Raw genomic sequence first — 26,521 nt, forward strand, 5'->3', positions numbered from 1 at the left:
CAGTTTCTTGCTAGTACTGATCAGAGATGCCTTCCCTTTTTGGGATTTTGCTCTATCATGTAGTAGCTTCCTCCTGTTGTATAGCTTATTTATGGCTGGGGTCCACCAGACAGGTCTCCTGCCTTTGGAGGAGTGAGTCTTGGTTTTATTTGGGATAGCACAATCCATGCATTCCTGTAGGTGTCCATAAAATGCATTTGTAAAGGATTCTGCAGTTTGGGCCATACTTTCCACTGGCCTGGAGGCTTTGAAGGATTCCACCTTGGTTTTGAGAAGTGTGAAGTTTGCTTTTGAGAAGTTCTTCACCGTGGTTTTCTTGGCTGGGGTGGGGACGGGCTATGGATGTCCAGTGAGATTAATTTATGGTCAGATCTTACCAATGAGGGGTATACCTCTGGTATGGAACATAGAGTCCCCATGTTGGTGATGGTCAGGTCAAATAGGTTTTCCCCTCTTGTGGGAGGGGTGACCAGCTGTTCCATAGCACTTGTTTATAAATTTTAGGAACCATTGGGCGAGGGTGTTGGAGCTTGAGTAGTGCTCCCAGTCTATGTTTGGGTAGTTGAAGTCACCCAATATGATGGTGTTTGGAGAGACCTTCATATTCTCCAGTGTTCTCAGGAAAGCTGACTGGGGTTCCTGAGTTTGGGAGGGTGGTCTGTAGCAGGCTACAAACTGAGAGGCAGTTTTGCCCACTGAGGCAAGGATGCTCAAGCCCTGCACACAACCTGGAGGTGTGGGTATCTTTGATAAGAACCCCCTTGGGTGCCGATTTGGGGCAAAAACATGGTAAGTATAACTGTAGTGTGGGGTGCTTGAGCCTTAACGGTTTCTGTTATGCACGCTATCGAAAAATTCTGCTTTCTTTTAGAGCAGCTAGTGCATGCATTTAGGTTTCTTTGCCATTGAGAGCATTACCCTTAGTTTTTTTTCCTTGTTTTCTATGGATGGTTTTCTTTTGACCTTCCTAAAAAGGTACTATGGGGTGGCAAGAGCCTTAGCCAATATTCAAAAGCCCAGGGTTGACAGGAAGCCGTCCCTACATGAACAACTGATTTAACATTCATCTAGCTGACAACACTGATTCTTTGATTGACACCAATACTTTACATGATTACTCTATCATGATTGTTGTTTAGCAGTACATCTGCCAAACTTCCATTGTTTCAAACCTCCCTGATTAAGAGAGGCAAATGATAATGCTTTGTAAGTATAAAGACTCAGCTTGCACTTTATCAGAACAGCTTTGGTTGATTCTTAAAGTTGATATTAACACTTGGAAATATTGTTTGCCTTGTTTAAGGCTGGAGCTGTACCTGAAAGGAAGGGGCCAGTGCACTTATTAGTGAACATACTGCTTTGATAGCCAGTCACCCACATGAGCAAATGGCACTTTCTCCAACTTTTCTTAGAGATTGCTCCTCATTTCTGATACTTTTTGGGTCTGTGTAGAGCTCAAACTGCAGAATCCCTACACTCACTTCACACATGGAAATCACAGATAGTTCACACCACACTGGATCTCACATGAGGCATAAACGAAGGCATGCCAGGGACACCCTGTCCGGGTAAAATGACACACAGCTCACAGCTACACACACCTATCTCTCACACACACACACTATTGCCAACACACATACGTTTCCACACACACACACACACACACTCTCTGTCACACAGAGGCAGGGGTTTTTCCAGACACAAAATTGGTCCACACAGCACTGGTGATCTTCTGGGAGCACACAATTTTTGGCACACAAACTATCTTTACACACACACACAGTCTCTGCTTGTACACACAAGTCCTGAGATGAGACATCTTTTTTACAACAAAGCCTCTCTCAACACTCACACGACTTCACACACACAGACTTTTGGTTTTGCTGTCCTTCCTTTGTCCAACACAAATCTCTCCTTACACACAGATTTTCTAGTACACCACACTGGCTTCAATACACCATCACAGACTCTCTGAAAAGGTGCTGATTTGAATAATACATCGCCACTCTCTCACACATCGCACTCTCTCACACACACTCTGTTCTTCCAGACACTCATACGATTGCAGGCACTCTCCACGACAGACGTGAGCTCTCCTTAGACTTGGGACCATTCTCGGCCAGTCCACAATTAGGCACACACACGCTTTTCACCTCTGACTTCATAAGACCTTGCAACTCAAGGAAAACTCTCAGACTGAAGACGACATACTTCCACTGACTACACAGGCAACACCCACTCACTTGTCTGACAACCCTCTCAGAATTTGTCCATTAAAACTTTGGGCACAAATAGATCTATTCTGGGCTCCCCATTTCTGTGTTCTATATGAAGATTTAATGGATCAGTTTCACTCGTGCGGGTCCATAAGTTTTCTGTTTGGGTCATCTGCCAGAGTTTTTTGTTTTCCTGTGCGGGAATTGAGCTTGAAGATGTACTTGGTAAGTCAAGGCTGTGTTCCACAATGCCATGGCTGAGTCTGCCAAGGGGTAAGATGTGTACCCCCTGCTTGTTTATGCCACATAACTGTGGTGTTGTCCTTCTTTATCAGTAGTTGTATCCTGGATGTAGTAAGGTCCTTGAAGGCTGTCGGGTCATTCTGAACAGCTAGCATCTCTTTCTGGTGGTTGATATTCAGGCGCATTTGTTTGGGCTCCATATGCCCAGGCCATCTCCGCCAGGTGGGCCCCAAACATAGTCTGATGCATCTGTATGGTTGAGGTTTGGTGGCAGGGGGTAGGAGTGAATGACAGTCCTATGTGGTGACATGTCTGCCTAAAGAAACTCCTGTTAGCAGGCAGGGAATAGGGGTGTTGTTTCAGACTGCTTGGGCAATGTTGACTCAAGTAAACTTTTAGGCACCATTGAAGTTTCCTCATATATGTACAGTCATATATATGGAATTAGTAGAAGATGCAGGATGCCATGAACTCAAAGAAGCCTGCAGAATTTATCTTGCAGATAACAAGAGTTTTATTTGCCATCTGTTTGGGAGAGTTATATATAGAATCAGTTGCCTTTGTTTGTCTGTGGTAAGTAAGCCATCTGGGCAGTTAGTATTCAAGCTTGCACTTAGGAATGTAATTTTTTGAGAGAGGTACCAGTTGTGATTTCTTTCATTTATTGTGTACCCCTAAGGCATGTTAAACCTTTTACAAATGCCAGATGTTGAAGAAGGAATGTCCTTGTTCTCTAGCAGAATGAGACAGTCGTCCAGGTAGGATAAATTTCTATGCTTCTTTGTCTGCAAAACGCAGTATACTGGGTGCTTAGGCACGTTGTAAAGACCCTGGGCGCCGTGTTAGATAAGCCAAAGAGCAGTGCAGAGAATTGGTAATGCATAAAACCTGCCTTGTAGCAAAGGGTATCTTCTTCACCAAATTCCCTTATTGGGATATGCAGGTATGCCTCTTTAAGTCTAGAGTCACTAACCAAGCGTTCCTGCTTAGCCATGAGCAGTGCTGTTTTAAACTCAGCATTTTGAATTTTTGGAATGTCCAGGAACGTGTTCCAAAAGATTAGTAGAGTAGTCAATGCTCCGGGCCGCCAGGCATTTATCTTTTCTGAGTACCAGGAACAGTCTTGAACAAAAAACATTGTCATTTTTCCTGTTCTGAGTACTGGCTGAATAGCCCCCATATCCATGGCGAGACATAACTTGTTTTCTGAAGGCCTCTGCCCACGTAGATTTTGTGGCAGAGCTGTAGCCAACTCGTTGGAATTGGCAAAGTATGGAAATTAAATCTGTACCCCTGGGATACTATGTTTTAATACCCGCTTGTCCTGGGTAATGTTAACTGCCAATTTTGAGCACGCAGTGCTCATTTCCCCCAAGGGGAGCTGCTTAAAAGATAAGTGCTTGGTGATGGTAGAGGGAAGTCATTGAGACTGCTTACTGTAGGGTTGTGCTTTGTTTCCTCCAGATTTGGAGGTGGATGCACCTCATTGCTTTGACCTGTAAGAACCCTGCGATTGGTATCTAGAGCTTTTGAGGGTCTGGATTTGCCTTGAGAGGCTCTAGTGGACACAGGAAAGGACCAATTTTTAGTAGGCCAGTGCCTACTGAATCTGGGTGGCTGTACTTGTAAGAAATAATTTACAGTTTGCATAGATTTAGCTCTGTCTTCCATTTTCTTTAAAACCTCTTCTGCCTTATTACAAGTATCATGCTGTAAAGGGGCATCCAACAATTTAAGCTTTAACATGGGTCAGGCAGATTTTTGCTCCATGGAGACCAGGCATGCTTTTCTAATCACCAGATCCAGTGGCTTCTTGAGGACACTGCAAGAGGCCTCCAAGGAATCAAAACCACATTGCAAAGTATGCTTTCCAACCTGTTCTGCTGCATGCAATAATTCCTGTAATTCTTTATTTTCCACACAATCAGAAATCATCATTTTCTGTTTCAATAAGTCCATAACATGCTGTTGATATTTAAGCATATGAAACTGGCAGTTTAAGGCCCTAATTGCCAAGATTACAGATGTATAAACTTTCTTTCCCCATCTATCTAGCACCCTGGAATCTCTATCAGAGGGGGTAGGATTTTTGGCTGTATAGGCCTTTACACCTTTGGGACCCTGTGAGATAGTTTCAGGATCAGCAGTAGGATTTTTTGAAAATAAATTTGTGGGAGTCAGGAACCCTGTAATATCTGTCTGGCTTACTAGGAGCCGGAGGTAGGGAATCAGGAGCCATGCTTGATTCCGAAAACATATCATCAACAATGTCTAATACAGGAGAAATAGCCAAATGCTTATGCTGAGGAAGAAGGAAATCCCTAAACCTCTTTTTTGATTCAGAGAAATCCTGACTCTCCCAATAAAAATGCTCCTTTAAAGTATGCAAAGTTTCTCCAAAAGAATAATCCTCAGGAGGAGATGCAGATGGGATGGATTCTTCTGCATCAGAATCCTCATAGGGTGGTATAGAAAATTCCTATCAGGGGCTGCAAAAGCGCCTCACTGAGTACCGGCGAAACGGCGACTGGCTTAGGAGAAGCTTAGTCGTCGGTTTTGGACCTCGACCGTCTGTCTGTCTTTTTCTTTGCGTTTTTTGTGAACTCCGGCAGTCGGATTGCTAACTGACGACATTTCAGGGTAATTAATTCTGGATCCAAAATATTTTGAACAAAAATATACCAATGCTTAATAGTGCGTTGGTTAAATCTAGCACAAAACAGACAGCAAGGCATATTATGATCTGGGACTAGGCAAGGAATACAGCACAATGAAAATCCTTATGAGGTATTTGCTTCCCACAAGTAATGCAATTACTAACTTTTACTGACATCGGTAAGGAGCAAGAAAAAGTTTCCACAATGGGGTACTTAGCTTTTAGTTGAAGACTTCGGTTCTGAAACTCGAATGCAAAAATTTCAGGAGTCGGCTGACCGGCACTTGCAAACTGCTTTTGCTTTGGGCACCGATCGGCAAGAAAGACTGAATAAAATGGCGTCAGCTGCATGTTTTATACCCCTGACGACCTGACGTCATGGAAGAAGAGACAGCAACCGACGCAGGACCCAAGCCTTTGTTATTCAGGCCGACTGAGGGCAACCTGCCAGCAGATTACCTAAATGTAATGACTGCAACAGTGAAACACGAAGAACATCAGAGAGCTAGCAAGCAAACACAATAAAGTGAATGATGGAGTGACAGAGTAAAGGCAAACACACAGAGAGAGAAAGCGAATGACAGAGAAGAGAAAGGGAACAACAGAGAGAGAGAGAAATCAAGAAAGTGAATGACAGCAACACAGCACAAACGACAGCAGCGAGAAAGCTAATGACAAGGTGCAAGTAACGACACAATGAGAGAAAGTGAAAAAGTGAACGACAGAGTGACAGCGCAAGTAAGCAACAGAGCAAACAGTGAGAAAGCAAACAGCAACAAAGCAAGCAACAGAGCAAACAGTGAGAAAGCAAACAGTGAGAAAGCAAACAGCAACAAAGCAAGCAACAGAGTGCATGCAAAAGACTGAATGAGAGAAAGCGAAAGTGAACAGCAGCATGAAAGAGAAAGCATATGACAGAGTGACAGAAACAGAGAGAATGACAGAACAAATACACAACAGAGGAAGTGACAACATAAGTGTATGACAGACAGGGAGAGTGAGAAACAATAGGGACAGTGTGAGAGAGCAAGTGATATATATAGAGAGACAGCAAGTGATATAGAGAAAGACAGCAGAAAAGAGAAAAAGTGCCAGAACACAAGAGAGAGGGAGCACACATGCATGAGAGACAGAGGGAGTGCATGTCAGAGTGAAAGAGAGAATGAGACTGCGCACCAGGGAGGGAGTGCAAGAGCAAGAATGAGAGAGAGCGAGAGATAGGGGAGCATCAGACAGTGAGCATGCCCACCAGGGAGGGTACACCAGAGAGAGACAGCATACACCAGAGAGCGAGTGTTAGAGTGAAAGGCAAAGAGCAAGCACCAGGGTGAGAGAGACCACACTGCAGAGCGCCAATGGGAATGAGAAAATACAAGTGACCAAGACAGTGCATGTGACCACCAGCAAAAGCACCAAGAGACAGGCAATGCAAGTGAGGCCAGCAAGATCTCAGAGAGCAAGACAGTACAAGTGAGTGCCAACAGTGAGACAGTGCAAGCAAGCGCCAACAGCAAGACAATGCAAGCAAGCACCAACAAGAGCAAGACAATGCGAGTGCCAACAAGAGTGACACAGGCAAGCAAGCGCCAGGAAGAGTGTCAGCAAGAGGGCCAATTACAGCAAGACAGTGCAAGTGCTGAGAGTGAAACAGTGCAAGCAAGCACCAATGAAAGTGAGTGCTGAGAGTGAGCTCCTGCAAGAGCACAGAGTGAGACAACGTGAGAGCAACAGCATGACAGCGCAAGCAAGGCAATGCAACAGCGATGGCATGAGAGACAGTGAGCGGGAAGAGTGCGAGCAAGTGCACCAGCGAGTGGGAAGAGTGCGAACGACAGCCAGTGAGCACACCAGCAGCGAGCAGGAAGAGTGCGAGTGAGAGGAAACGAGTGGGAAGAGTGTGAGCGAGAGCCAGTGAGCAGGAAGAGTGTGAGCGAGAGCCAGTGAGTGTGCCAGCAAGGGGGAGAGTGCACCTGCGAGAGCCAGCAAGCAAGAGAGTGTGCCAGTGGGAGCCAGCGAGTGGGAGAGTACACCAGCGAGAGCCAGCGAGCAAGAGCCACAGAGAGACAGTGCGCCAGCCAGCAGGAGCCAGAGAGATAGCACGCCAGCCAGCAGGAGTCAGAGAGACAGCGCACCAGCCAGCGAAACAGCGCACCAGCCGGCAAGAGCCAGCGATACAGGGCACCAGCCAGCGGGAGCCAGTGAGACAGGGCACCAGCCAGCAGGAGCCAGTGAGACAGGGCACGAGCCAGTGAGACAGGGCACCAGCCAGCAGTAGCCAGCGAGACATACAGCCAGTGTGAGGGAGCCAGCAAGACAGCGTGCTAGTGTGAGGGAGTGAGAGAGACAGCAAGCCAGTGAGAGGGAGCGAAAGAAACAGCACGTCAGTGGGAGGGAGCGAGAGAAACAGCATGCCAGTGTGAGAGAGCGAGAGAGACAGCATGCCAGTGCGAGAGAGACAGCATGCCGGTGTGAGGGAGCGAGAGAGACAGCATGCCAGTGTGAGGGAACGAGAGACAGAGCACCAGCTTGAGGGAGCGAGAGACAGAGTTCCAGCATGAGGGCACAAGCTGGCATGTGTGCGATAAAAAGTGAGAGCATGTGAGCAAAAGTGACAGACAATGCTACAGCATGTGATAGAGCGAGTGAAAGCAAGCGAAACAGAGAGCAAGAGAAAGAACAAGCGATAGATGGTCAGCGAGCAACAGACAGCGAGAGTGAGACAGAGTGAGCAATGGAGACAGAGAGCCAGTGGGAGTGCACAATAGAGAGTGAGGGCAGCAATACAGCAAGTGATACAGTGAGTGATAGTGAAAGAAACAGAGAGCAAGAGAAAGAACAAGCGATAGTGAGCGAGCAACAAACAGCGAAAGTGAGAGAGCAACAACGTGAGCAATGGACAGAGAGACAGAGAGCCAGTGGGACTGTGCAATAAAGAGCAAGAACATGTATGAGACAGCCAGCGTGACAGAGCCATAACCATAGACCTGACCCAACTGCCATTTCTACCTCTTCAACTACTGGGCACAGACCTTTAGTCAATAGTAAACCTTCTCTTGTGCATAAAGGCAAAAGATGTTAGCTTGAGGTACTTTTTATGAAGTCAGTCTTTTTGGGGAACGAACGTAGAGTCAGGGTTATTGCAGGTGGCATTTAACATATCCTTCAAGGCTAGGAAAATAAGAGGAATGGGTGCATTATGTTGCACAACCACTTGCAACATATCAGCATCTCTTCAGTTCAGGGGGAGCATCCACCTGTTCCCACAAAGACAACACATTCTGGAAACAATTTCTGAAAAGAAAAACTCCTTCAAGGGAACTTGAGAGGACCATCTTTCTTTAAAATCAGAGTTTTGGGCTTGGGAATCTCCAGGCAAAAAAAAAAAAAATCCTCATCTGTCAATGTCACAATCCTCTGGCACACTTTCCAAAGGAATCACTTTATTAGGATTGCATTCTAGTAATGATTTCAGAGTTCCAAGATTAACAGCCTGTAATAACTTCCTGGCTAAGGTAAGGAAATCACTTTTGCTTATCTAAGCACATGGGTGTCTGTTTGTAAAGTCTAACTCTTTGCTTTTGTTTTGCGGGGATGGCACTTCATCTCTGGCAGGAGGTGTCTTTCTTCAGCTACCCTGAGAGGAACTTTCTAGAGTTATCTCCCGGACTCAAAGAAGATGGTTCACTCATGCCTGGCTCAGACACAAACTGCAGAGGATATGGATGACCCCTGGTCCAGGCTTAACCAGAGGAAACAACAACAGATAGCCACCACACTCTCACCAACTAACAGGTGAGGCACTGTGAGCCAGCAGTGATAGCAAGGGCTCTTTACTGTGACACATCTTCTTTATGTGTATCTCAGGAGAACAACCAGCAAGACTGAGGTGTCCAAGCTGTAGCCGAGGAAAAAGCCTGATTGCCAGTAAGCATTGCTGGAAAGTGTTGGTCAAAAGGCAGTTGTTAGAGAAGTGCTCATAAGCAGTGCACACACCTACATTTCTCCCCTAGAGTCCCCTTTTCTAAAGCAAAAGCACAAGCAGTACATACAAAATCCCTGTTAGAACTCAGAGCCCTTTATGAAGTGCACAGACAGAAAAAAAGCAGCAGGTATGCTGCCAAAGAGTACACAAGTATTTAACAAAAAAATTTCCTGCCCTGTAAAACACTTCCTGATCTTTAAAACTGCAGAAACGACTAAAAGTTCTCAAAAGCAGAAAATTTGCTAAAAAGTTAGCCCCTAAAATACTACAAAAGTCCTATTCTAAAAATAGCAGTCCATGACAAGAAACCTCTGATATTGCAAAAATACCAGGTTTCTTAAAGGGGGAATACAACTTTTAGTCAGAAAATAAAAAAAAGAAGTTATGTCTTACCATAATGTTAGATCTGTGTTGTAGATCTTTATTCATTAATTACTGATAGGACTTCGGTTCCGTCCTCGGAACCGACTCAGCCGTTTCCAAACTCTCGCCAACCAAAACTTCTCAGCTATGACCTACCCATAATGCCCCTCTCATAGTCTCTTCAGATCAAGTTTGCCCACCCCTATATTATAGAGATAATAAAAGAGACAGTAGGAGGCAGTAGGATGCTCTTTCTGAGCAAATACCTTAAACAGGAGATCCTAAAGTCTACCAGGAGTCCAGGCAGGGGGAAGGAGAGTGAGAAGTAATGAATGAATAAAGATCTACAACACAGATGGAACGTTATGGTAAGACATAACTTCTTTATATCTGATGTTGTAAATCTTTATTCATTCCTTACTGATAGGACAGAGTCCCCAGCTACTTGAGTCCTGGGTGGCCCTGAGCACCATAGAAAGTACAGTTGTGTACACTTACCATAAATGTAGATGTTCGAGTATATTCACTGTTGCAGTCATTACATTTGGGTAATCTGCTGGCAAGCTGACCTAGTCGGCCTGAATTCCAAAGTCTTGGGTCCTACGTCGGTTGCTGTCTTCTCTTCCATGATGTCAGGTTGTCAGGGGTATAAAACATGCAGCCGACGCCATTTTCTTTAGTTTTTCTTGCCCCCGATGTCAGGTGCCCCCAAAAAGGTAGCAATATTCTAAATATGTATATATCTATATATGCATGCATCGCATCAGAATAAACTTTGCCTTCCTCTACAAGCAAATACACCACATAGGTTGTAGAAGATAGAGAAGGAAAGATAAACTGTAGAATGACAGGGGTATGGTGGGAGGGTAACCTGGACTGCAACAGTGAATACACTCAAACATCTACATTTATGGTAAGTGTACACAACTGTACTATGTTCTTCATGTTTCACTGTTGCAGTCATTACATTTGGGTAGAATCCCAAAGCTATGGTTGGGAGGCTGGAGCTAAACAGCATTAGGTGAGGCTATAAGGCCCTGCAGCACTGCAGTGGTAAAGCCTGCCCTGGACTTAGAGTAGAGAGGCAAATGGTAATGCTTTGTAAAGGTGTGAACAGAACTCCAAGTAGCAGCCTCTAGAATGTCCTTGGTTGGTACTCCTCTGAGAAAGGCTGCTGAAGTAGCTGCAGCCCTGGTGGAGTGAGACCTAATGCCCTTGGGCAAAGGTTTGCCATGGTGTAAGTAGCAGAAACGGATGCAGTGGCTTATCCACTTTGAAATTGTCTGCTTTGAAATAGCCTTTCCTTCTGATCCTGCAGCATATGACACTAGTAATTGCTGTTTTCCTTAGAGTTTTAGTCCTGCTCAAGTAGAATCTTAGTTGTCTGTGTACATCCAAGGAATGCAGAATTCTCTCCCCTTTGTTCTGCGGATTTGGATAAAAAGTTGGTAGATGAATTGTTTGGTTAAGAGCCACAATGGAAACGACCTTAGGCATAAAAGTCGGATTTGTCATCAGAGACACCCTGTCTGGGTAAAATATGATAAAAGGCTCTACAGCCATGAGGGCCTGTAGTTCTAAAACTCTTCTTGCTGAAGTAATTGCTAGTAGCAGAGCTGTCTTCCATGATAAGAACTTTATATCAGCGGTAGCAGCTGGTTCAAATGGAGGCAGGGTGAGCTTTTCCAACACATAATTGAAGTCCCATGCAGGTAATGGTGATCTTCTAGGAGGCCTTAAATTTTTGGCTCCTCTAAGATATTGCTTTAGTAAAGCATGAGAAAAGATTGTTGGCTCTGTATTGTAATGAGCCAAAATGGCAGAGGCATGGATTTTGATTGATGAGAAAGATAGGCCTTTGTCCAGCATCTCAGTTAAGTATTTTAATATCTGAGGAATATGTGGTTGTGCTGTATCAGTTCCTTGTGCTTGATTCCAAGCACAGAATCTCTTCCATTTGTCAGCATAAGATTTTCTGGTACTAGGCCTTCTGGCTTCCAAAATGACATCCATCACAGCTTTACTGAGAGGTGTCGTCTGTATGACTACAGGATTAGCCATGCTGCCAAGTTCAGAGTCTGCAGTCGATTGTGCAGGATCTGATTGTTTTGCTGGGACAGTAGTTGTGGTTTTTGAGGCAAGGTCCAAGCTGAGTATTGACACAAGTTCCTTAGGATTGGGTACCAGTATTGGCAGGGCCAGTCCGGGGCAATTAATATCATCTTTGGCTTCTCTTGTCTGATTTTTAGGAGGACCTTGAGTAGAAGAGGCAGAGGAGGAAAGGCGTAAACTGATGGGTTTTTCCAACTGAAGGATAGGGCGTCCACTTTCCATGCTTGTCTGTGATAAGTCCTTGTGCAGAATCTTTTCAGTTGATAATTTAGAGGGGAGGCAAATAGGTCTATGTCTGGGCTCCCCCATTTCTCTGCTATCATGCTGAAGACTTGTGGATTTAGTTTCCACTTGTGAGGAGCTATAAGGTTTCTGCTTAAATCGTCTGCCAGAGTGTTTTGTTTTCCTGGCAGGAATTGAGCTTGAAGACTTACTTGGTAGGTCAAAGCTGTGTCCCACAGTGCCATGTCTAATCTGCAAAGGGGGTATGAGTGTGTGCCCCCTTGCTTGTTTATATACCACATGACTGTGGTGTTGTCCGTCTTTATCAGTAGTTGTCCTGGATGAAGTAAGTCCTTGAAGGCTGTTAGGGCATTTTGAACAGTTAGCATCTCTTTCTGGTTGATATGTAGAAGCATCTGATTTGGTGCCATATACCCTGAATGCATCTTCCTGCCATGTGGGCCCCCCTGGCATAATCTGATGCGTCTGTTGTTAAGGTTTGGCTGGCAGGGGGTAGAGTGAAGGGCCATCCCATGTTTTGGTGACAGGCCTTTGCCCACCACAGAAACTCCTGTTGCAGGCAGGGGATGAGAGGAATCATTGTTTCCAGACTGTGTGAATGATGACTCTAACTTTTTAGTTATCACTGAAGTTTCCTCATATGCAAGTCTTACATATGGAATTAGTAGGATGCAGGATGACATGAAGCCCAGAGCCTGCAGAATTTGTCTTGCAGAAGATTGGGTTTTTGTTGCCATCAGTTTGAAGTAAGTAGTCAGTTGCCTTTGTTTGTCTGGCGTGAGGCAAGCCATTTGGGCAGTTGTATTCAAGCTTGCACCCAGGAATGTTATATTTTGAGAGGGTACCAGTTGTGATTTCTTTTCATTTATTGTGTACCCTAGGCATGTTAGAAGCCTTTTCACAAACGCCAGGTGTCGTAGAAGAGTGTCCTTGTTCTCTGCTTGAATGAGACAGTCGTCCAAGTAAGGATATATTTGAATACTTCTTTGTCTGCAAAATGCAATTACTGGTGCCAGGCACTTTGTAAAGACCCTGGGCGCAGTAGATAAGCCAAAGGGCAGCACAGTGAACTGGTAATGCATTAAGCCAGCCTTGAATCTGAGGTATCTTCTGCACGACTGTTTTATTGGGACATGCAGGTATGCCTCTTTTAGGTCTAAAGTCACCAGCCAAGCATTCTTGCCCAGCATGGGCAGAAGCTGTTGCAAGGTGAGCATTTTGAATTTTGGAATGTCCAGGTATGTGTTCAAAATCGATAAATCCAGTATTGGCCGCCAGGCCTTGTCCTTTCTGGATACCAAGAACAGTCTTGAGTAAAAACCTTGTCCTTTTTCCTGTTCTGGTACTGTCTGAATGGCCCCGATATCCTTGAGGGATGTAACCTATTTCTGTACCTCTGCCCATTGTTTTTTTGGCAGATCTGGCTAACCATTTGTCATTGGCAGAGAGTGGAAATGGAATCTGTATCCCTGTGATACGATGTTTAGTACCCACTTGTCCTGGGTTATTAACTGCCAATTTTGAGCAAAAAGTGCTAATGTTTCCCCTATGGGTGCTGCCAAAAGATAAGTGTTTGGTGCAGGCAGAGGGAAGTCATTGGGATTGCTTTCTGTAGGTTTGTGCTTTATCTCCTCCAGATTTGGAGGTGGATGCACCCCATTGCTTTGACCTGTATGAGTCTTGCGCCTAGTATCTGGAACCCTTAGGGCGTCTGGATTTGCCCCTTTGAGCTCTGTCCGACACAGGAAAGGACCAATTTTTTTGTAGGCCAGTGTCTATTGAATCTTGGTGGCTGTACTTGTAAGAAGTCTTTAACAGTTTGCATAGACTTAGCTTTGTCTTCCATTTTCTTTAAAACCTCTTCTGCCTTAATACCAAACAGAGAATCATGCTGTAAAGGTGCATCTAGCAGTTTAGCTTTAACATGATCAGGCAAATTTTGTTCCTTTAACCAGGCATGCCTCCTAATCACAGATCCAGAAACTGCAGCCCTGCAGGAGGCCTCTAATGAATCAAAACCACATTGCAAAGTATGCTTTCCAACTTGTTCGGCTGCATGCAATAATTCCTGCAATTCCTTATTTTCTGCACATTCTGAAATCAACATCATTTTCTGTTTCAGCAATCCCATAACATGTTGTTGGTACTTAAGCATATGAAATTGACAGTTTAAGGCCCTGATTGCCAAGGTTGCAGATGTATAAACCTTTTCCCCCCCCATCTGTCCAGTGCCCTTGAATATCTGTCAGAGGGGGTAGGGTTTTTTGCTGTTGAGGCTTTAACTCCTTTGGACCCTGTGAAATAGATTCAGGATCAGCAGCAGGGTTTCTAAATAACTCATCCACTTCTACCAGATCTTCAGATCCAAAACTCTCGAGCTCCTCCCTTTACATAATGCTCACCAACCCAACATACCTCAGATCCAGTTTGCTGCCCCTAGGCATAAAGGGACAACCTGTTAAAAAAAAAAAATTACAAAGACAGAAAGGAAAAATTAAGCTGCAGCTCAAACAAGGAACAGATGTTCCTGTGAAACCTCTTAGGTCTTTCCAGAAGCAAAGGGTTGGGGGCAGGAAGAATGAAAATTAGCAATGCATATGAAATGTTATGGTGAGTATACAACATTTTTATCTGATGTCTTCATCCTTCACTCCTCAACTGATGGGACACAGTCCCTAGTTACTCGAACCTTGCGTGGCCCTCATGGAAGAATATTCAGGAGTACAGCACAGCAAAAGGCTGCTCTGTTCCTGGAAACCACATCCAATTTGTAATGAGCAATAAACGTGTGAGTATTAGTCCAAGTTGCAGCTGCACAAATATCATCTAAGGAAGCCCTTGACCAAAAAGCTGACAAGACCACCACAGACCTTGTGGAGTGAGCTCTGGGAGGCTTAGGCAATGATTTTTTTTCTTTACCATAGACAAAGGACATACATTGGCCAAACGGTTAACTGACTAACTTTTGGAGACTGGTTTGCCAAATCTCTCAACCATATAACTGGTCGGTTTTCTTGACATCTTTGGTTCTATGGAGATAAAAATGAAGTTGTCTATACACATCCAACAGATAAAGCATATACTCTCCCTTACTTGAAAAGTCTTAAGAAAAAAACAAAGTGAAACTACTCAAAGACAGCAACTGGATGAAAGAAGCGTGTAGAACAGACCACCAGCAAAATCCAAGTTTATTTAAGCGCTTTTCATCAAGTTTCAGACTTCATTACTGTACACTTCAACGGGAATGCTTTCTGCAGAAATTTGAGAATGAAAGGCAGCAGTGCATAAGCATAAAGGAGACGGGGGGGGGAGGGAATAATGGACTACAGCATCTCTCAGTGATTCTCCCACTGAAGGGATCAGAGCAGATAACCTGCTGCATTTGTTTAGGGGAGAGGTGAACTGATCACAGCATAGCTGGCCCTATCAACAAAAAATTCTGACAGTCACTTTGACATTGAGAGATCACACGTGAGGCATCAGAATGGATCTGCTTAGTCTGTCCACAATTACACTGGATTTCCTAGGAATGTGCACTGCTATTAGAAAGCAACTGGAAGAGATCACCCATTACCACACACTCATTGCTTCTCGACAAAGCGGATAAGACTTGCTTCCTCCCCATTTGTCAATGTACCAGACCACTGACATATTGTCTATCTGAATGGCAATTGTCCCAGATGGCAAAGCATTTTGTACAGCCTATAATGCTAGGAGAACAGCTCTCATTTTCAGGACACTGATATGCATTGTGGCCTCTTCAGAGGACCACGCATCTTGGACTGTCCTTCCCATGTAGTGCCCCTCACCCCAGCTGGGAGACCTGCGTGGTCACTGTGGCTGAGGACAGGGGAAGAACAAATGGATGACCTTCCATGGGCTCGTTCAAATGAATCCACTAAAGATGACACCTTTAGCATGCCTGTGTGATCTTGACTGTAGCAGTTAAAGGATGTTGAAGAATGGACCATTGAGTTGACACAGTCCTTTTAAGTATTCGCAAGTGAAACCTGGCCAGAGGAAGGAGGGTGATGGCAGTCGCCATGGATCCCAAGGCTTGCAAAATTAGTTGAGCTTGCAGACAAGAGTTTTGAATTACTTTCCTGACCTGGGACCTCAGTGCCTGGATTCAAGAAGGAGAAAGGGAGACTATCTGATTGTGTCCAGACGAGCACCTATGAACTCCAGACTCTGCATAGGTGTGATTTGCAATTTGTTGTAATTAACTGTTGCCTAGATGGATGCACAAATGGAGCAAGTAGTCCCCTGCTTATAGGAGTTGATGCCTAGTTGGGGCAGATAGGAGACAGTTGTCCAAGTATGGAAACACTATGAATCCATACATTTGTTGAAAACCCTAGGGGCTGTGGTAAGATCAAAAGGCAATGCTCTGAACTGATAATGACAGTCTCCCAATTGGAAGCGTAGACATCGTCTGGAGTGTCTGTTCACCTTGATGTGGTACTACACACCTTGAAGATCCAGCGAGCACATCCAATCATTCTTTTGCAGTACAAGCAAAATGGACTGAACAGTGACCATCTGTAACCTTAAATATTGCATGAACTTTAGCTTGATGAGACCCAGAATTGGTCTCAAGTCTCCTGTCTTTTCCGACACCAAGAAGAATCCTGAATAGGTCCTGGATCCTCCCTGGTTTGGGGGGACCTCTCAGATGACTCGGACTCCTTTTACTAGCATCTTTTTTATTTCTAATGTTGCTGCTTCCCTCTGATTGGATGGAACATCAGAGTCCTGAGTGCAAAGATCTGGTAGAAGCAACAGAGTCTCAGATTCAAACCCATCAGTTGAACAAATGAAAAGGACAACATCATATCAGATGTTATAAAACTAAGGAGAGCTGTACATGTACAATGAAAAGGACAGAAACCATGTTGTGTAGCGGAAAGGTGGCAGTTGTCAGTGAGAAAGATGAAAAACTGAGGTGTTGAGACTGGATACACATTTCCAGAATTTTCAAGTGGAGACAGGATGGCTATAGGCCTAAAGTTTGAGAGCCAATCTGAGTTTCATCCTTTAAGGAGAGGATGAATGCAGCACCTTTTCCATAGAGTTAGGATATAGCTTTCATTGATGGAGTGGTTGATTAGGATAGTGATATGAAAAGCTGGGGCATCAGTAGTAATTTTTAAGTACTCAGATGGTATGTTATCGGGGGCAAGGGTGGTAGGTTTTAAAGGTTAGTAATTATGTTTTGGGGATTACAAAAGAGCAGATGAACCTGTGTCTTCCTGTGCTGACGGTTTAATAAGGCAGGCTACTGTTTGGATGAAGTGGGCACTGAATTCGCTGGCTAAGCTAATAGTATGTTTGATGAAGCAGGCATAGGTTGTGTTAGTGTACTGGGTTTTAACAGCTGGTTGATTGTAGGTCATAAAGCTTTGAGATGGTTATAATCGGCTGCCTGCATAATAATATAGTATTTAGAAGCTCTGAGTTGATTTTTAGGGGAGTTTCTTGAGATGTTTATAGTACTGATGAGCAGCTATGGTTTTAACTTGCTTCCGTTTTTTTACAGGCTGTGTTTCCCATTCATGAGCAACTTAGTACTTTTTGAAAGTCGGGGTACTGCATTCGATTTAATTGTTTTGGGTCATAAGGGAGCTAGTGCTTTTAGTATGTTAAGGAACACCAAGCTGAACAGAGCTATCACATCATTATGTGGAAGGGTTTTAAAAGCCCATCAGTTCAAGGATTTTAGTGCTGTGAAAAACTGTTCCTTACTAAAGGAGGATTTGGTCTTGTTGGGGATTTAAAGGAGCACATTGGAATGCAGCCTATAAGAAAGGGATAGAAGATCATATTGTAGCAGGTGTTGAATTTTTGTATGGGAAGGGCTACACATATGTATTAACACCTCTGTGTACAGTATGATCAGTAGGTTTAGAAGGTCTACAAGCAGTCTATTGATGAAGATGGAAAAAAATGTAGGGCAGGGCAAGGACAAAACTTTTGTGTACTCCTGTGATGAGAGCATTTGATAAACTAGGAATGGTCAAAGGTAATCTCTTTACTGATGTGTAGAAAGCATTTGAAATATCACTCCACTCAGCTCTGGTGTCAACTAAACAGCATACCAGTGAAGTCAAACCACTCCATACCATCTCAGAAAACATGCATAGGCTATTAGAAAATGGAATCCTAAATAATCTTGCTTCAAAGATGCACACACTTGACCATTACAGCAAAGCATAACAATTCATGCCTACAAGGGAGAACCAGCGAAGTACATACACGGACCATGGATACAACAAAAAGCCTTAGTTCAACTTGCCAACCCTACAAGGCCCCGCAAATGTTTCATCACCAACACAGCACTCTGCTGCTATCTTGTGCTATGGCTGAATCCAAATCTTAATATTCCATACCAACCTCACCACCTCCAACCTGCAGAAAGTTTACAAAAATACAGTGCGCCTAACCTCAAAACCCAAATTTGTGATTATCAAGGACACATTTATGCCAAAGCTTCAACAAGATCTACCAATTTCTAACTTTGACTTCAGAACCTACTACAAGACTGCAAATTATATTAAACTGTCACTTTGCCTCCCTCTCTAACAGGTGATGGTTCTGTTGTATCTCATTATTGGGAGAAAGATGCCTCCAAATAATGAGCAATCAAACCAACTTACACTAACTTTTACATTCAACTACTGGCAATCCATCCTTAAGAGGTCCACTTATAACAAAAAAGCTCCTGATACGTCTTCCTTTCTTACTCTGCAGTACTCTTCAACAACTGCCTAACTCAATATTTACCAAGCCTAAGTAATAGGCTATCTGCCTTTATGGGACACTTTAAGCCTATCCAATTTCCCTTTTCGGGCTCAAATTAACCTATCCCATTCCATGGTTGATAATTATATATTGCACCTAATAAGAAAACTGGGATCATACTACAGACAATTTGAGTGGACCCACACATGAGATAAAGCATTTAGGAGCTGCCTCTGTCCATTTGCAGTACAGGGGGCAGTCCTGAGGTACATTTGTGTTTCCCATCCATAAATCCAAGTTGCACTTGAATATAGACAGGGATGAACTTTATTTGATATGGTTGAGAACTCTGTTCCACTATCATTTCTGCTCCCAATACTTGAGGTCAACTCTATATACAAAGTCCATTTACATTCATCAGTACTGAAAGTGATTTCCCTACCTTACCACCCTTTATTAGATCTTTAGCTTCCTACTCCTTTCATCTGCATGACTCTCCCACTACTTTCAGCCATTCAATGCAGCTGGACTTCACCTACCACATTACACCTTACCTCATTCACCCTTTCCCTCCTTTAAAACCCTCTACTCCTCTCCCACCTTCTTTGTCTCTTACTTCCTACCCCCAAAATTTAGTAAATGCTGTGTCACTCTGTATATATGTATGCACGTATAACACAAAGTATTGAGTACCTAAACTATAACTACTAAATGGCTGTAACTACTATTACACTTTCATTTGTATAAAAGTTGTTTTCATGTTAACTCATGGTTTCCACAAGTAGCACAATACAGCTCACTGCAAAACTTTGTGCGTGTTGCCAACCTTTGCCTACAGCCTGAGTCATGTCTGAAAAGGGTCCTCAGGCCAGTTCACTTACCTCACTGAGAAATGTAAAAAAAAAATAAAATAAAAAGAATAAATTACCATCACAAATCTGACAAGAAACAGACAATCTTTTTGCTTATGTTCATTGGTAATCACTAGAATTGCAGTCCAGGAGACCAATAAGAAGCCCAGCTTAAACTCCCTGTCTCCACTCTCAAGCATTATCTGGTCAAGCGATTTGCTCAAGGTCACACAGTAGACAAATGAGACCTGAGGGAATCAAAACTAGTACCACAGGAAGTATAGCTCCCAGCTTTAACCATCTACACCAACTGCCAGATATTAAGCTCCTTTACACACCTCTCCGACCTTGTATGAAACAAATACACTCACGACAATGGGAAAAACAGCAGTCTGTGCCTTCTCTTTTTTTCATTCATTCATTTTCCTGCCCATTCAATCTACTCCTTAATAGGGCCAACAGTACAACCTGTACTTTATGGCTTAGCCAACATCTCTGCGCCTCCTCCACACTTGCTATCCTTTGTATCTCCACTTACTATCCTTCATCCTCTCTTTATATCTTCCACCACACCATTTATTATGTCTCGGACACATGTCGTATCTTCATTTAAAAACTCTAAAAAATTTCAAGCCAAAAAGTAGTGATGCCAGTACATAAAGTTTAAGCAGAAAATACAGGGAGACATGTAACTTGGATACTGTATGCAAACTGGCTGTGCAGGTCTGTTTTGATGCAGTACTCTATACCTTAATGAATTTATGTTTGGACATATACTCAGGAGATTATCAAGTGGTTCAGCAGGTAGTGCACATGCTTTTTAAGCAAGGAAGATCAGATGGCTATAGATTCTATTCCTACAAAAGCTGCATGGGTTAAATTTTCAAATACTGACATTGTGACAGTGCAGCACAGCAAGGTGCGGGGGTGTGGTCATACTTTAGAGAGCATATTAAAGAGATGGTTGCGGCAAAGCAGCATAAAGAAAAAAAAAAGAGAGCTGGCAGATGTTAAGGGTTGCCAACAGCAATCTACTCACTATTCCAAAGGCATCAAGGGCAGACTGAAGGAGTACTTCAAGCTTTTTAATTAAGAAATCCCCACAGAAGCTGTACTGCTACACATAGCCAACAATAAGAGAAAACCTACCCCAGTAGTACTATGAAAAGTAGTATGGAAAATGAAGTCAGGGAAAGTGGCTAGTTCAAGACAAACTTGGAGCAGTTATGACAAAGATATTAGGTATATTAAGGTACCCAAGGGTACTCATCATGGTGTGGGGAGACAGACATGACCCAGACAACTGCAGAATAAGCATTCTAGTGCCAGTATACAAAAACAAAGGAGACCACCACAAGTGTAGGTAGTGCGGATGTATCAAACTCCTATCACACTGCATGAAAGTGTAAGAGAGGGTGACTGGTAAATGAACATGTAGAATAGCAGGAAATAAGACAGGAGATTAGCAGTTCAGATTTAGATCAGGATGTAGTACAAGCAACTCAAAGCTTTGAGAGAGACAGATAATGAAGAAACTGAATATGAGAAAAGTCCAACCTGACAATTCTAGACAGCACGAGACAGGCCAAATTATTGGGACCTTATGATATGCTTCCTTAATGTCTAGCAATGCCCAGTTAGACTCTCTTCAAATCCAATGACTTCTGTGCATGTCAATGAAAATACTGGGTAATTTGTACTACATACTGAGCTGAATCAGAATTGTGAACAGATTGTATTGGCATATCAGCAACAGAGAATGTGGTAGTAACAAGAAGATTCTGAATAAGATATTCAGCAAATGGCAGGGACCTGGCATACAAAACTAAAGGAAAATGGAATGAAAACTTGTATAGAAAAGACAACGGTCATGCAGCAAATGGGGAAACCAAAAAAATGACAACTGAAACACAAAGGAAAATAACACACTAGCTTACTAGCTTCTAATATCTGGGAGGTGAGGCTGAGGAGAAGGGAACACTGAATGAGAAGATCAAATCTAGAATAAGAGGTCCTGCAGCTAACTGACACAAAGTGTCAGGTGCAGTGTTTGACAGAATAAAACTAAAGAAGCTGAACAGTATGGTGCAAAAAACAGTAGTGTGACTAGTGATTCTGTATGGCACAAAATCCTGGTTAAACCTGGTTAGTGAATGCAATACAGCAGATGGCACGATGTGACTGAGAATGCGGCTCAAATGGATAGTAGGCTACGCACTGCAGGGACACAAAACAAATAAAGTACAGCTGAAGCCAAAACAGCTTTAACTACAGGGAAAGTCAAAGAGAACAGATTTGGTAGTCCAGTCGCATATAAAGGAAACCAGAAAATTATTTCAGTAAAGCATATCTGGATGAGGCAGGAAGAAAGCAAGGGGAAAGGACTATGTCCAGCCAAGAAGTAAATAGCTTTGTAAAAGAAGATCTCTGACAGTAGAGCATGACTGCTGAAGGTTGGACAGTAGTACTGAATTGACAGAGAGATACAGACAGCAACTGACATGACAGACTAACTAGATGCACAATGGTGATGATATTAAGTTGAGGGCCCACATGCACAAGTTGATGGTACATAAGGTGGATGTAAACGATTATACCGCACTGCTTGGTATTCTGGTCATATTCTTCCTAGCCAGCATGACTACCACTTTGGGTCTCACCTGAAAATAGGCCTTGACTAGCGAGATGAACAGACAAAAGTAAGCAAATGAGTATATTTATCTCCTATAAATATCTGGCAAGCAAATAAATGAAGAAATGCTTGACATGGGTCACATCTTAAATGAGATGAACCTGCCAACCAACTTAACCTCAGTTAACAATTAAGAGTATTCTAACAGTTGCAGAAAACAAAGCCTTAAACTACGACAAAAGAAATCAAGGAATTATCTTGTTTATGCTATCATAATCTACTTCTGGAATGGGTCTACTTAAGTTGGACGAAAGCCCAGAAGATCAAAATCCGGAACGCAAAGACGAAAACAATGAAACTGCAGAACACTGAAAAGCGCAAAATTCAAAATCCCGATGTTACGGGAGTTTGAATTAGCACTTTTCTGTTCTGCTGTAGGTAAGTGTGTGTGTGTGTGTGTGTGTGTGTGTGTGTGTGTGTGTGTGTGTGTGTGTGTGTGTGTGTGTGAGTGAGTGAGTGAGAGAGTGTATTTGTGAGGGGAAATGCTGTGTGTAAGTGTGTGTTGTGACTGTGGTGTGTGAGGGACTGTACTGTATGGGTGTGTGTTTGCCTTGTGTGTCTGTTTGTGCGATCTCGCAGTTAGAATATTAAAGTAGGGGGGCGCAGGGGGGCTGCCTATCATTAGTGTAGGGTGTTTTGTTTAGTAGTGTGCAGCAGGTGTGTGTGTGTTTTTGTGTGTTATGTGTGTTTTGTAAACTTATGTGTTTTTCAATGTTCTGGGGTTTTGTTGTTTTCGTCTCGGTGTTCTGCGTTTCGTTCTTCTGGTCTTTCGGTGTTATGAAGTAGACCCTATGGAATACATAAGAATGGAAAATAATTTTTTTTGCAATCCTGACATGCGAATCTGGAAAACCAAGCAGCCATCATGAAATATAAACAAAAAACAGAATGTAACGAAGGGCTACAGCAATTAAGATTAATTCTGCACTCCTTAATTACTAGATCAGGAAAGTACAGTTGTGTTTGAAACAGCTTTGAAAAGTTCCTTTGTTGCACTTCTCACTTCTTAGGATATCCTACCTGTAAGCAGCCTGCAGCAAACCACTCTTCTAGAGTTTTATGCTCCCCAAGTGCATTGGCTAAAGCCTTCTCAAACAGGCATGAGCATGTCAGTGGTATAAAGGTACAGCAGCTGACATACTCCGATCTTTTTTGCTGTGTAGTAAGAGTTGTTGTGTATGGTTTCTGCAGCTCATGTAGTCCAGTCAGCCTTCTTCCAGGAAGATAAGAACCCCAATGGGGTCTTTCTTTTAGGCAGTTACATCATTTGTATGTTGCTCCATTGTCAATAATCACGCACTATGTAGAAGACAGATTTCACAAACATTTCTGTAGCACATCTCTGCTTTGCCTGGACACAGATCATGACATGAATTCCTATCCATGAATTCACCTGGGGAAAAATAATCTCATTAGAATCTCCCTGCAAGTTCAAGCCCGAGAAAGGTATGTGTGCCTGGATTTGGGCCACCATGTTCTCGACCAAGACCTCCTGGTATTTCCCTCTGGAAAAAAAAAAAAAAAAAGTAATTTGAGAAAAGGGAAAAGCATCTACATGCAGGCAGGATATCCCAAGTAGTATGGACTGCAACAGACAACACTTTAATGAAGCTCAGCTAGCAAGGAGACCACTTGCTGATTATGGTATTCAGGAAGAGGGAGAGAGAGATGCAATCAGTGATGAAACGCACAGACATTTTACTATGGCAACTTCAAAATCTATCTGTACAGCATTAAGCTAAATGTCTAAACAATCACACAGATTTTCATCTAAAATCTGTGAATCCAGAACACAGTCCTACATCCATGATAAAAATGTCAAGGATTAAAAGCAAATTAAGACTTCTTAGCACAAAGTCAGAAAACAGGTAACCTGATTTACTCAAGTGGCATCCTTTAGTGTGATCCAAAATTATATCCCAAACATTGAAAAGGGCATTTTAAGCCCTAACATCATACGTGAACACTCGTGCATCACTTTCAATAAAATTTGAAAGGCAGATGCAGAAACATGTTGTAACAAGTTCAAACACTTTAACCAATTAAACAATTTTATTAAGCAATCTATACTCCAATATAGCAGCAGATGGCTGCATGAAGACAAATACCAAACCAAATGACAGAACTCCACATCACTCCTCAAGATGTTGGTTGAATTAGTTGGAAGGATTCAAAAGGGCGTTTATGTCATCGGGTGGATCTGAGGGTTGGCAGGATTAGGATATAAAAGTTTAAAAATTTCTTAACTTTTATCAGAATAAAACTCCAATCACCTTAAATGATTCACTATAATAAGCAATCCAGTCTCCCAAAAGAAAACAAAAGCAGGAGTAACAAAGGTCCACAGCTTAGACATTGCCAACAAACTTGGCATAGCACAGGTAGGAAATGAGGGGACTGGACTAGTCTGCCAAGTCTGTCACATCTGAACAATACACAACAGATAGGCTTAATCACCAAATAAAAAAATACACCACACTAGAATTATCTACTACAACATAAAAAGCACAAACATTAAGACAAAACCAGAATTCATTTAAAAGCTTTGAATCAGAAACTGATCCAGTGACTAACCCATAGCCAATCAATAAAACAGCTAAGACACCAACACTCATGAAATTCATCTGATACAGATATTGTGGTGTTATGAATATAGTATGAGTACTGGTAAGAAACCATCCTAGATTTATAACAGACTGAACAGCTGGAAATGTAAAGCATTATGAGGAACAATAACTATATTGCCAAGCGCTGCCATTTAATGCCTCACCCAGGAATACAAAAACTGACTGTCATGTAGTCATTCTGGAAGAGAACAGACTACAAACAGGATGTTCTTGGAAGAAACATTAAAAACAATTTTACCTTTTAAGAAAAGGCTAAGTTACCACTTATGATTCCCCTTTCAATGCAATATTCCCCCACAAAACTTCAGTCTTTTGTGATAGAAATTATGCAAAGCAGAAACATTTCTTTTATGTTTCTTACTTCACAAATGCATTGACATTTTTCACTAGACTACTGTGGGTGGTAAAAGTAAGTTAGGGGTTGAGAAACTTGGGAAGAAAACAGCACACTGTATGGGACACAGAAACTGCAGTTCTTCTAGGGCCGGGAAACAGTCAGCATAATATGAAAGGCAAATAAATGGACAAACTTGTTGGGTCACACGCAATCACCATTTTCAAATTTTTACTTCTTCACAAACAGTCCTTTCTTGGCTTTTATGTTCTAGATCTCATGCAGTATGCTTGCTTGTTATCAAGCTGTTAATCCTAATGCGATCTGAAAAATACCAAAACCCTGAAGCTGATATACTGAAATGCATTTATTGAGTTTGTGCACATGTTGTGGGGGGGTGTATATAAAAACTGAAAACATGGCTCAAGTTCACCAAACTATGAGCACAGTTATGGAGATGAGGGCTGAGTTATCCCAAGTTTCTGCTAGCTTCATAACAACCGTTTATACCAAACCACATCATAAGATGCACAGATCAGCTTGCACAAAGCAAAATGAGAATCTAAACAGCTTATGCAAGTTTGTGATGCATGCTGAAACAGACAAGGCAGAGGAAAAAAATAGGTTAATTTCTCAACAGTACTAAAGCCTCCCTTCTAAGACAAGAATACTACAATTTTACAATATTCAGATCTTACCAGTTATAGCCTTCGAGACACACATGTGGCTCTGACTCTGGAAGACCTCCTCACTTGAGGCTGAGAAGCAAGAACAGGCACACTTGACTTGGCCTCTGTTTCCATCAAAGCCTTACTCACAATATTCTGTTGCAGGGGCGGGGGAGAAACAGACCCATAAGCATCTTCCTTTGATTCAGTGACAACGTCCACAGTAACATCCAGAACACTCCCCTTTTCTGGGGTCATGTACTTCTTGTAAATAAAAATGCCTTCTCACTATAGGATACAGATCAGTCACACTGCATATTATTGCAGGTATCTAATTGTATTTTTGAACCAACTTTTCACATGTACCATCACTTGTTTCAAAAGCACATAATTTTAATGTGTTAATATGATACTTTGACACTTTTGTATGACTTGTTTAGCACTTTTTTTAAACATCTTAATTGAATTGTCACTTATGACACAGACAATAAATGAAACCAAAGTATACTGACATTCTCAGTTATAAACATTATACATCACATATAATCTTCTGTATAGCCAATGCCAATCCAGCATTAAAAAGCTTACTCAATTCCTGTCTTCCCTTAAACCTCAATCCTCCTCCAAAACATTACTCTGTATGTATTGTTCCCAAAATTCCCATTTTTTTCTATGTAATTGCTGCTACCCTTTTCTAAAGCTCTCACTTCCAATTATTTTATCTCGGTTACTATATTCACTATTTCAAATAACGCTAGTTTAGACTTGGATTTCTATTTTCTACTTATTACTT

The 26,521-nt window shown here is 42.6% G+C and overlaps 2 protein-coding genes across 2 annotated transcripts in view; both read right to left on the reverse strand.

Moving 5' to 3' along the window:
• The window catches only part of LOC122814941 (zinc finger protein 850-like), a 476,075-nt gene that overhangs the window by 106,315 nt on the left and 343,239 nt on the right, over positions 1 to 26,521 (reverse strand). The window contains exon 9 of the mRNA XM_044087202.1: positions 19,438 to 19,441. Coding sequence (XP_043943137.1) covers positions 19,438 to 19,441 — 4 coding nt within the window. The remainder of the gene's footprint in view (positions 1 to 19,437; positions 19,442 to 26,521) is intronic.
• LOC122815399 (putative zinc finger protein 705E) overlaps positions 23,053 to 26,521 on the reverse strand; it is a 152,951-nt gene continuing 149,482 nt past the window's right edge. The window contains exon 4 of the mRNA XM_044087867.1: positions 23,053 to 23,604. Within this exon, the coding sequence (XP_043943802.1) occupies positions 23,531 to 23,604 (74 nt within the window). The 3' untranslated portion in view covers positions 23,053 to 23,530. The remainder of the gene's footprint in view (positions 23,605 to 26,521) is intronic.

Source organism: Protopterus annectens, chromosome 11.part0 (assembly GCF_019279795.1).
Source record: "Protopterus annectens isolate FY-2018-M chromosome 11.part0, PAN1.0, whole genome shotgun sequence".
In the NCBI taxonomy this organism is placed as follows: Eukaryota; Metazoa; Chordata; order Ceratodontiformes; family Protopteridae; genus Protopterus; species Protopterus annectens.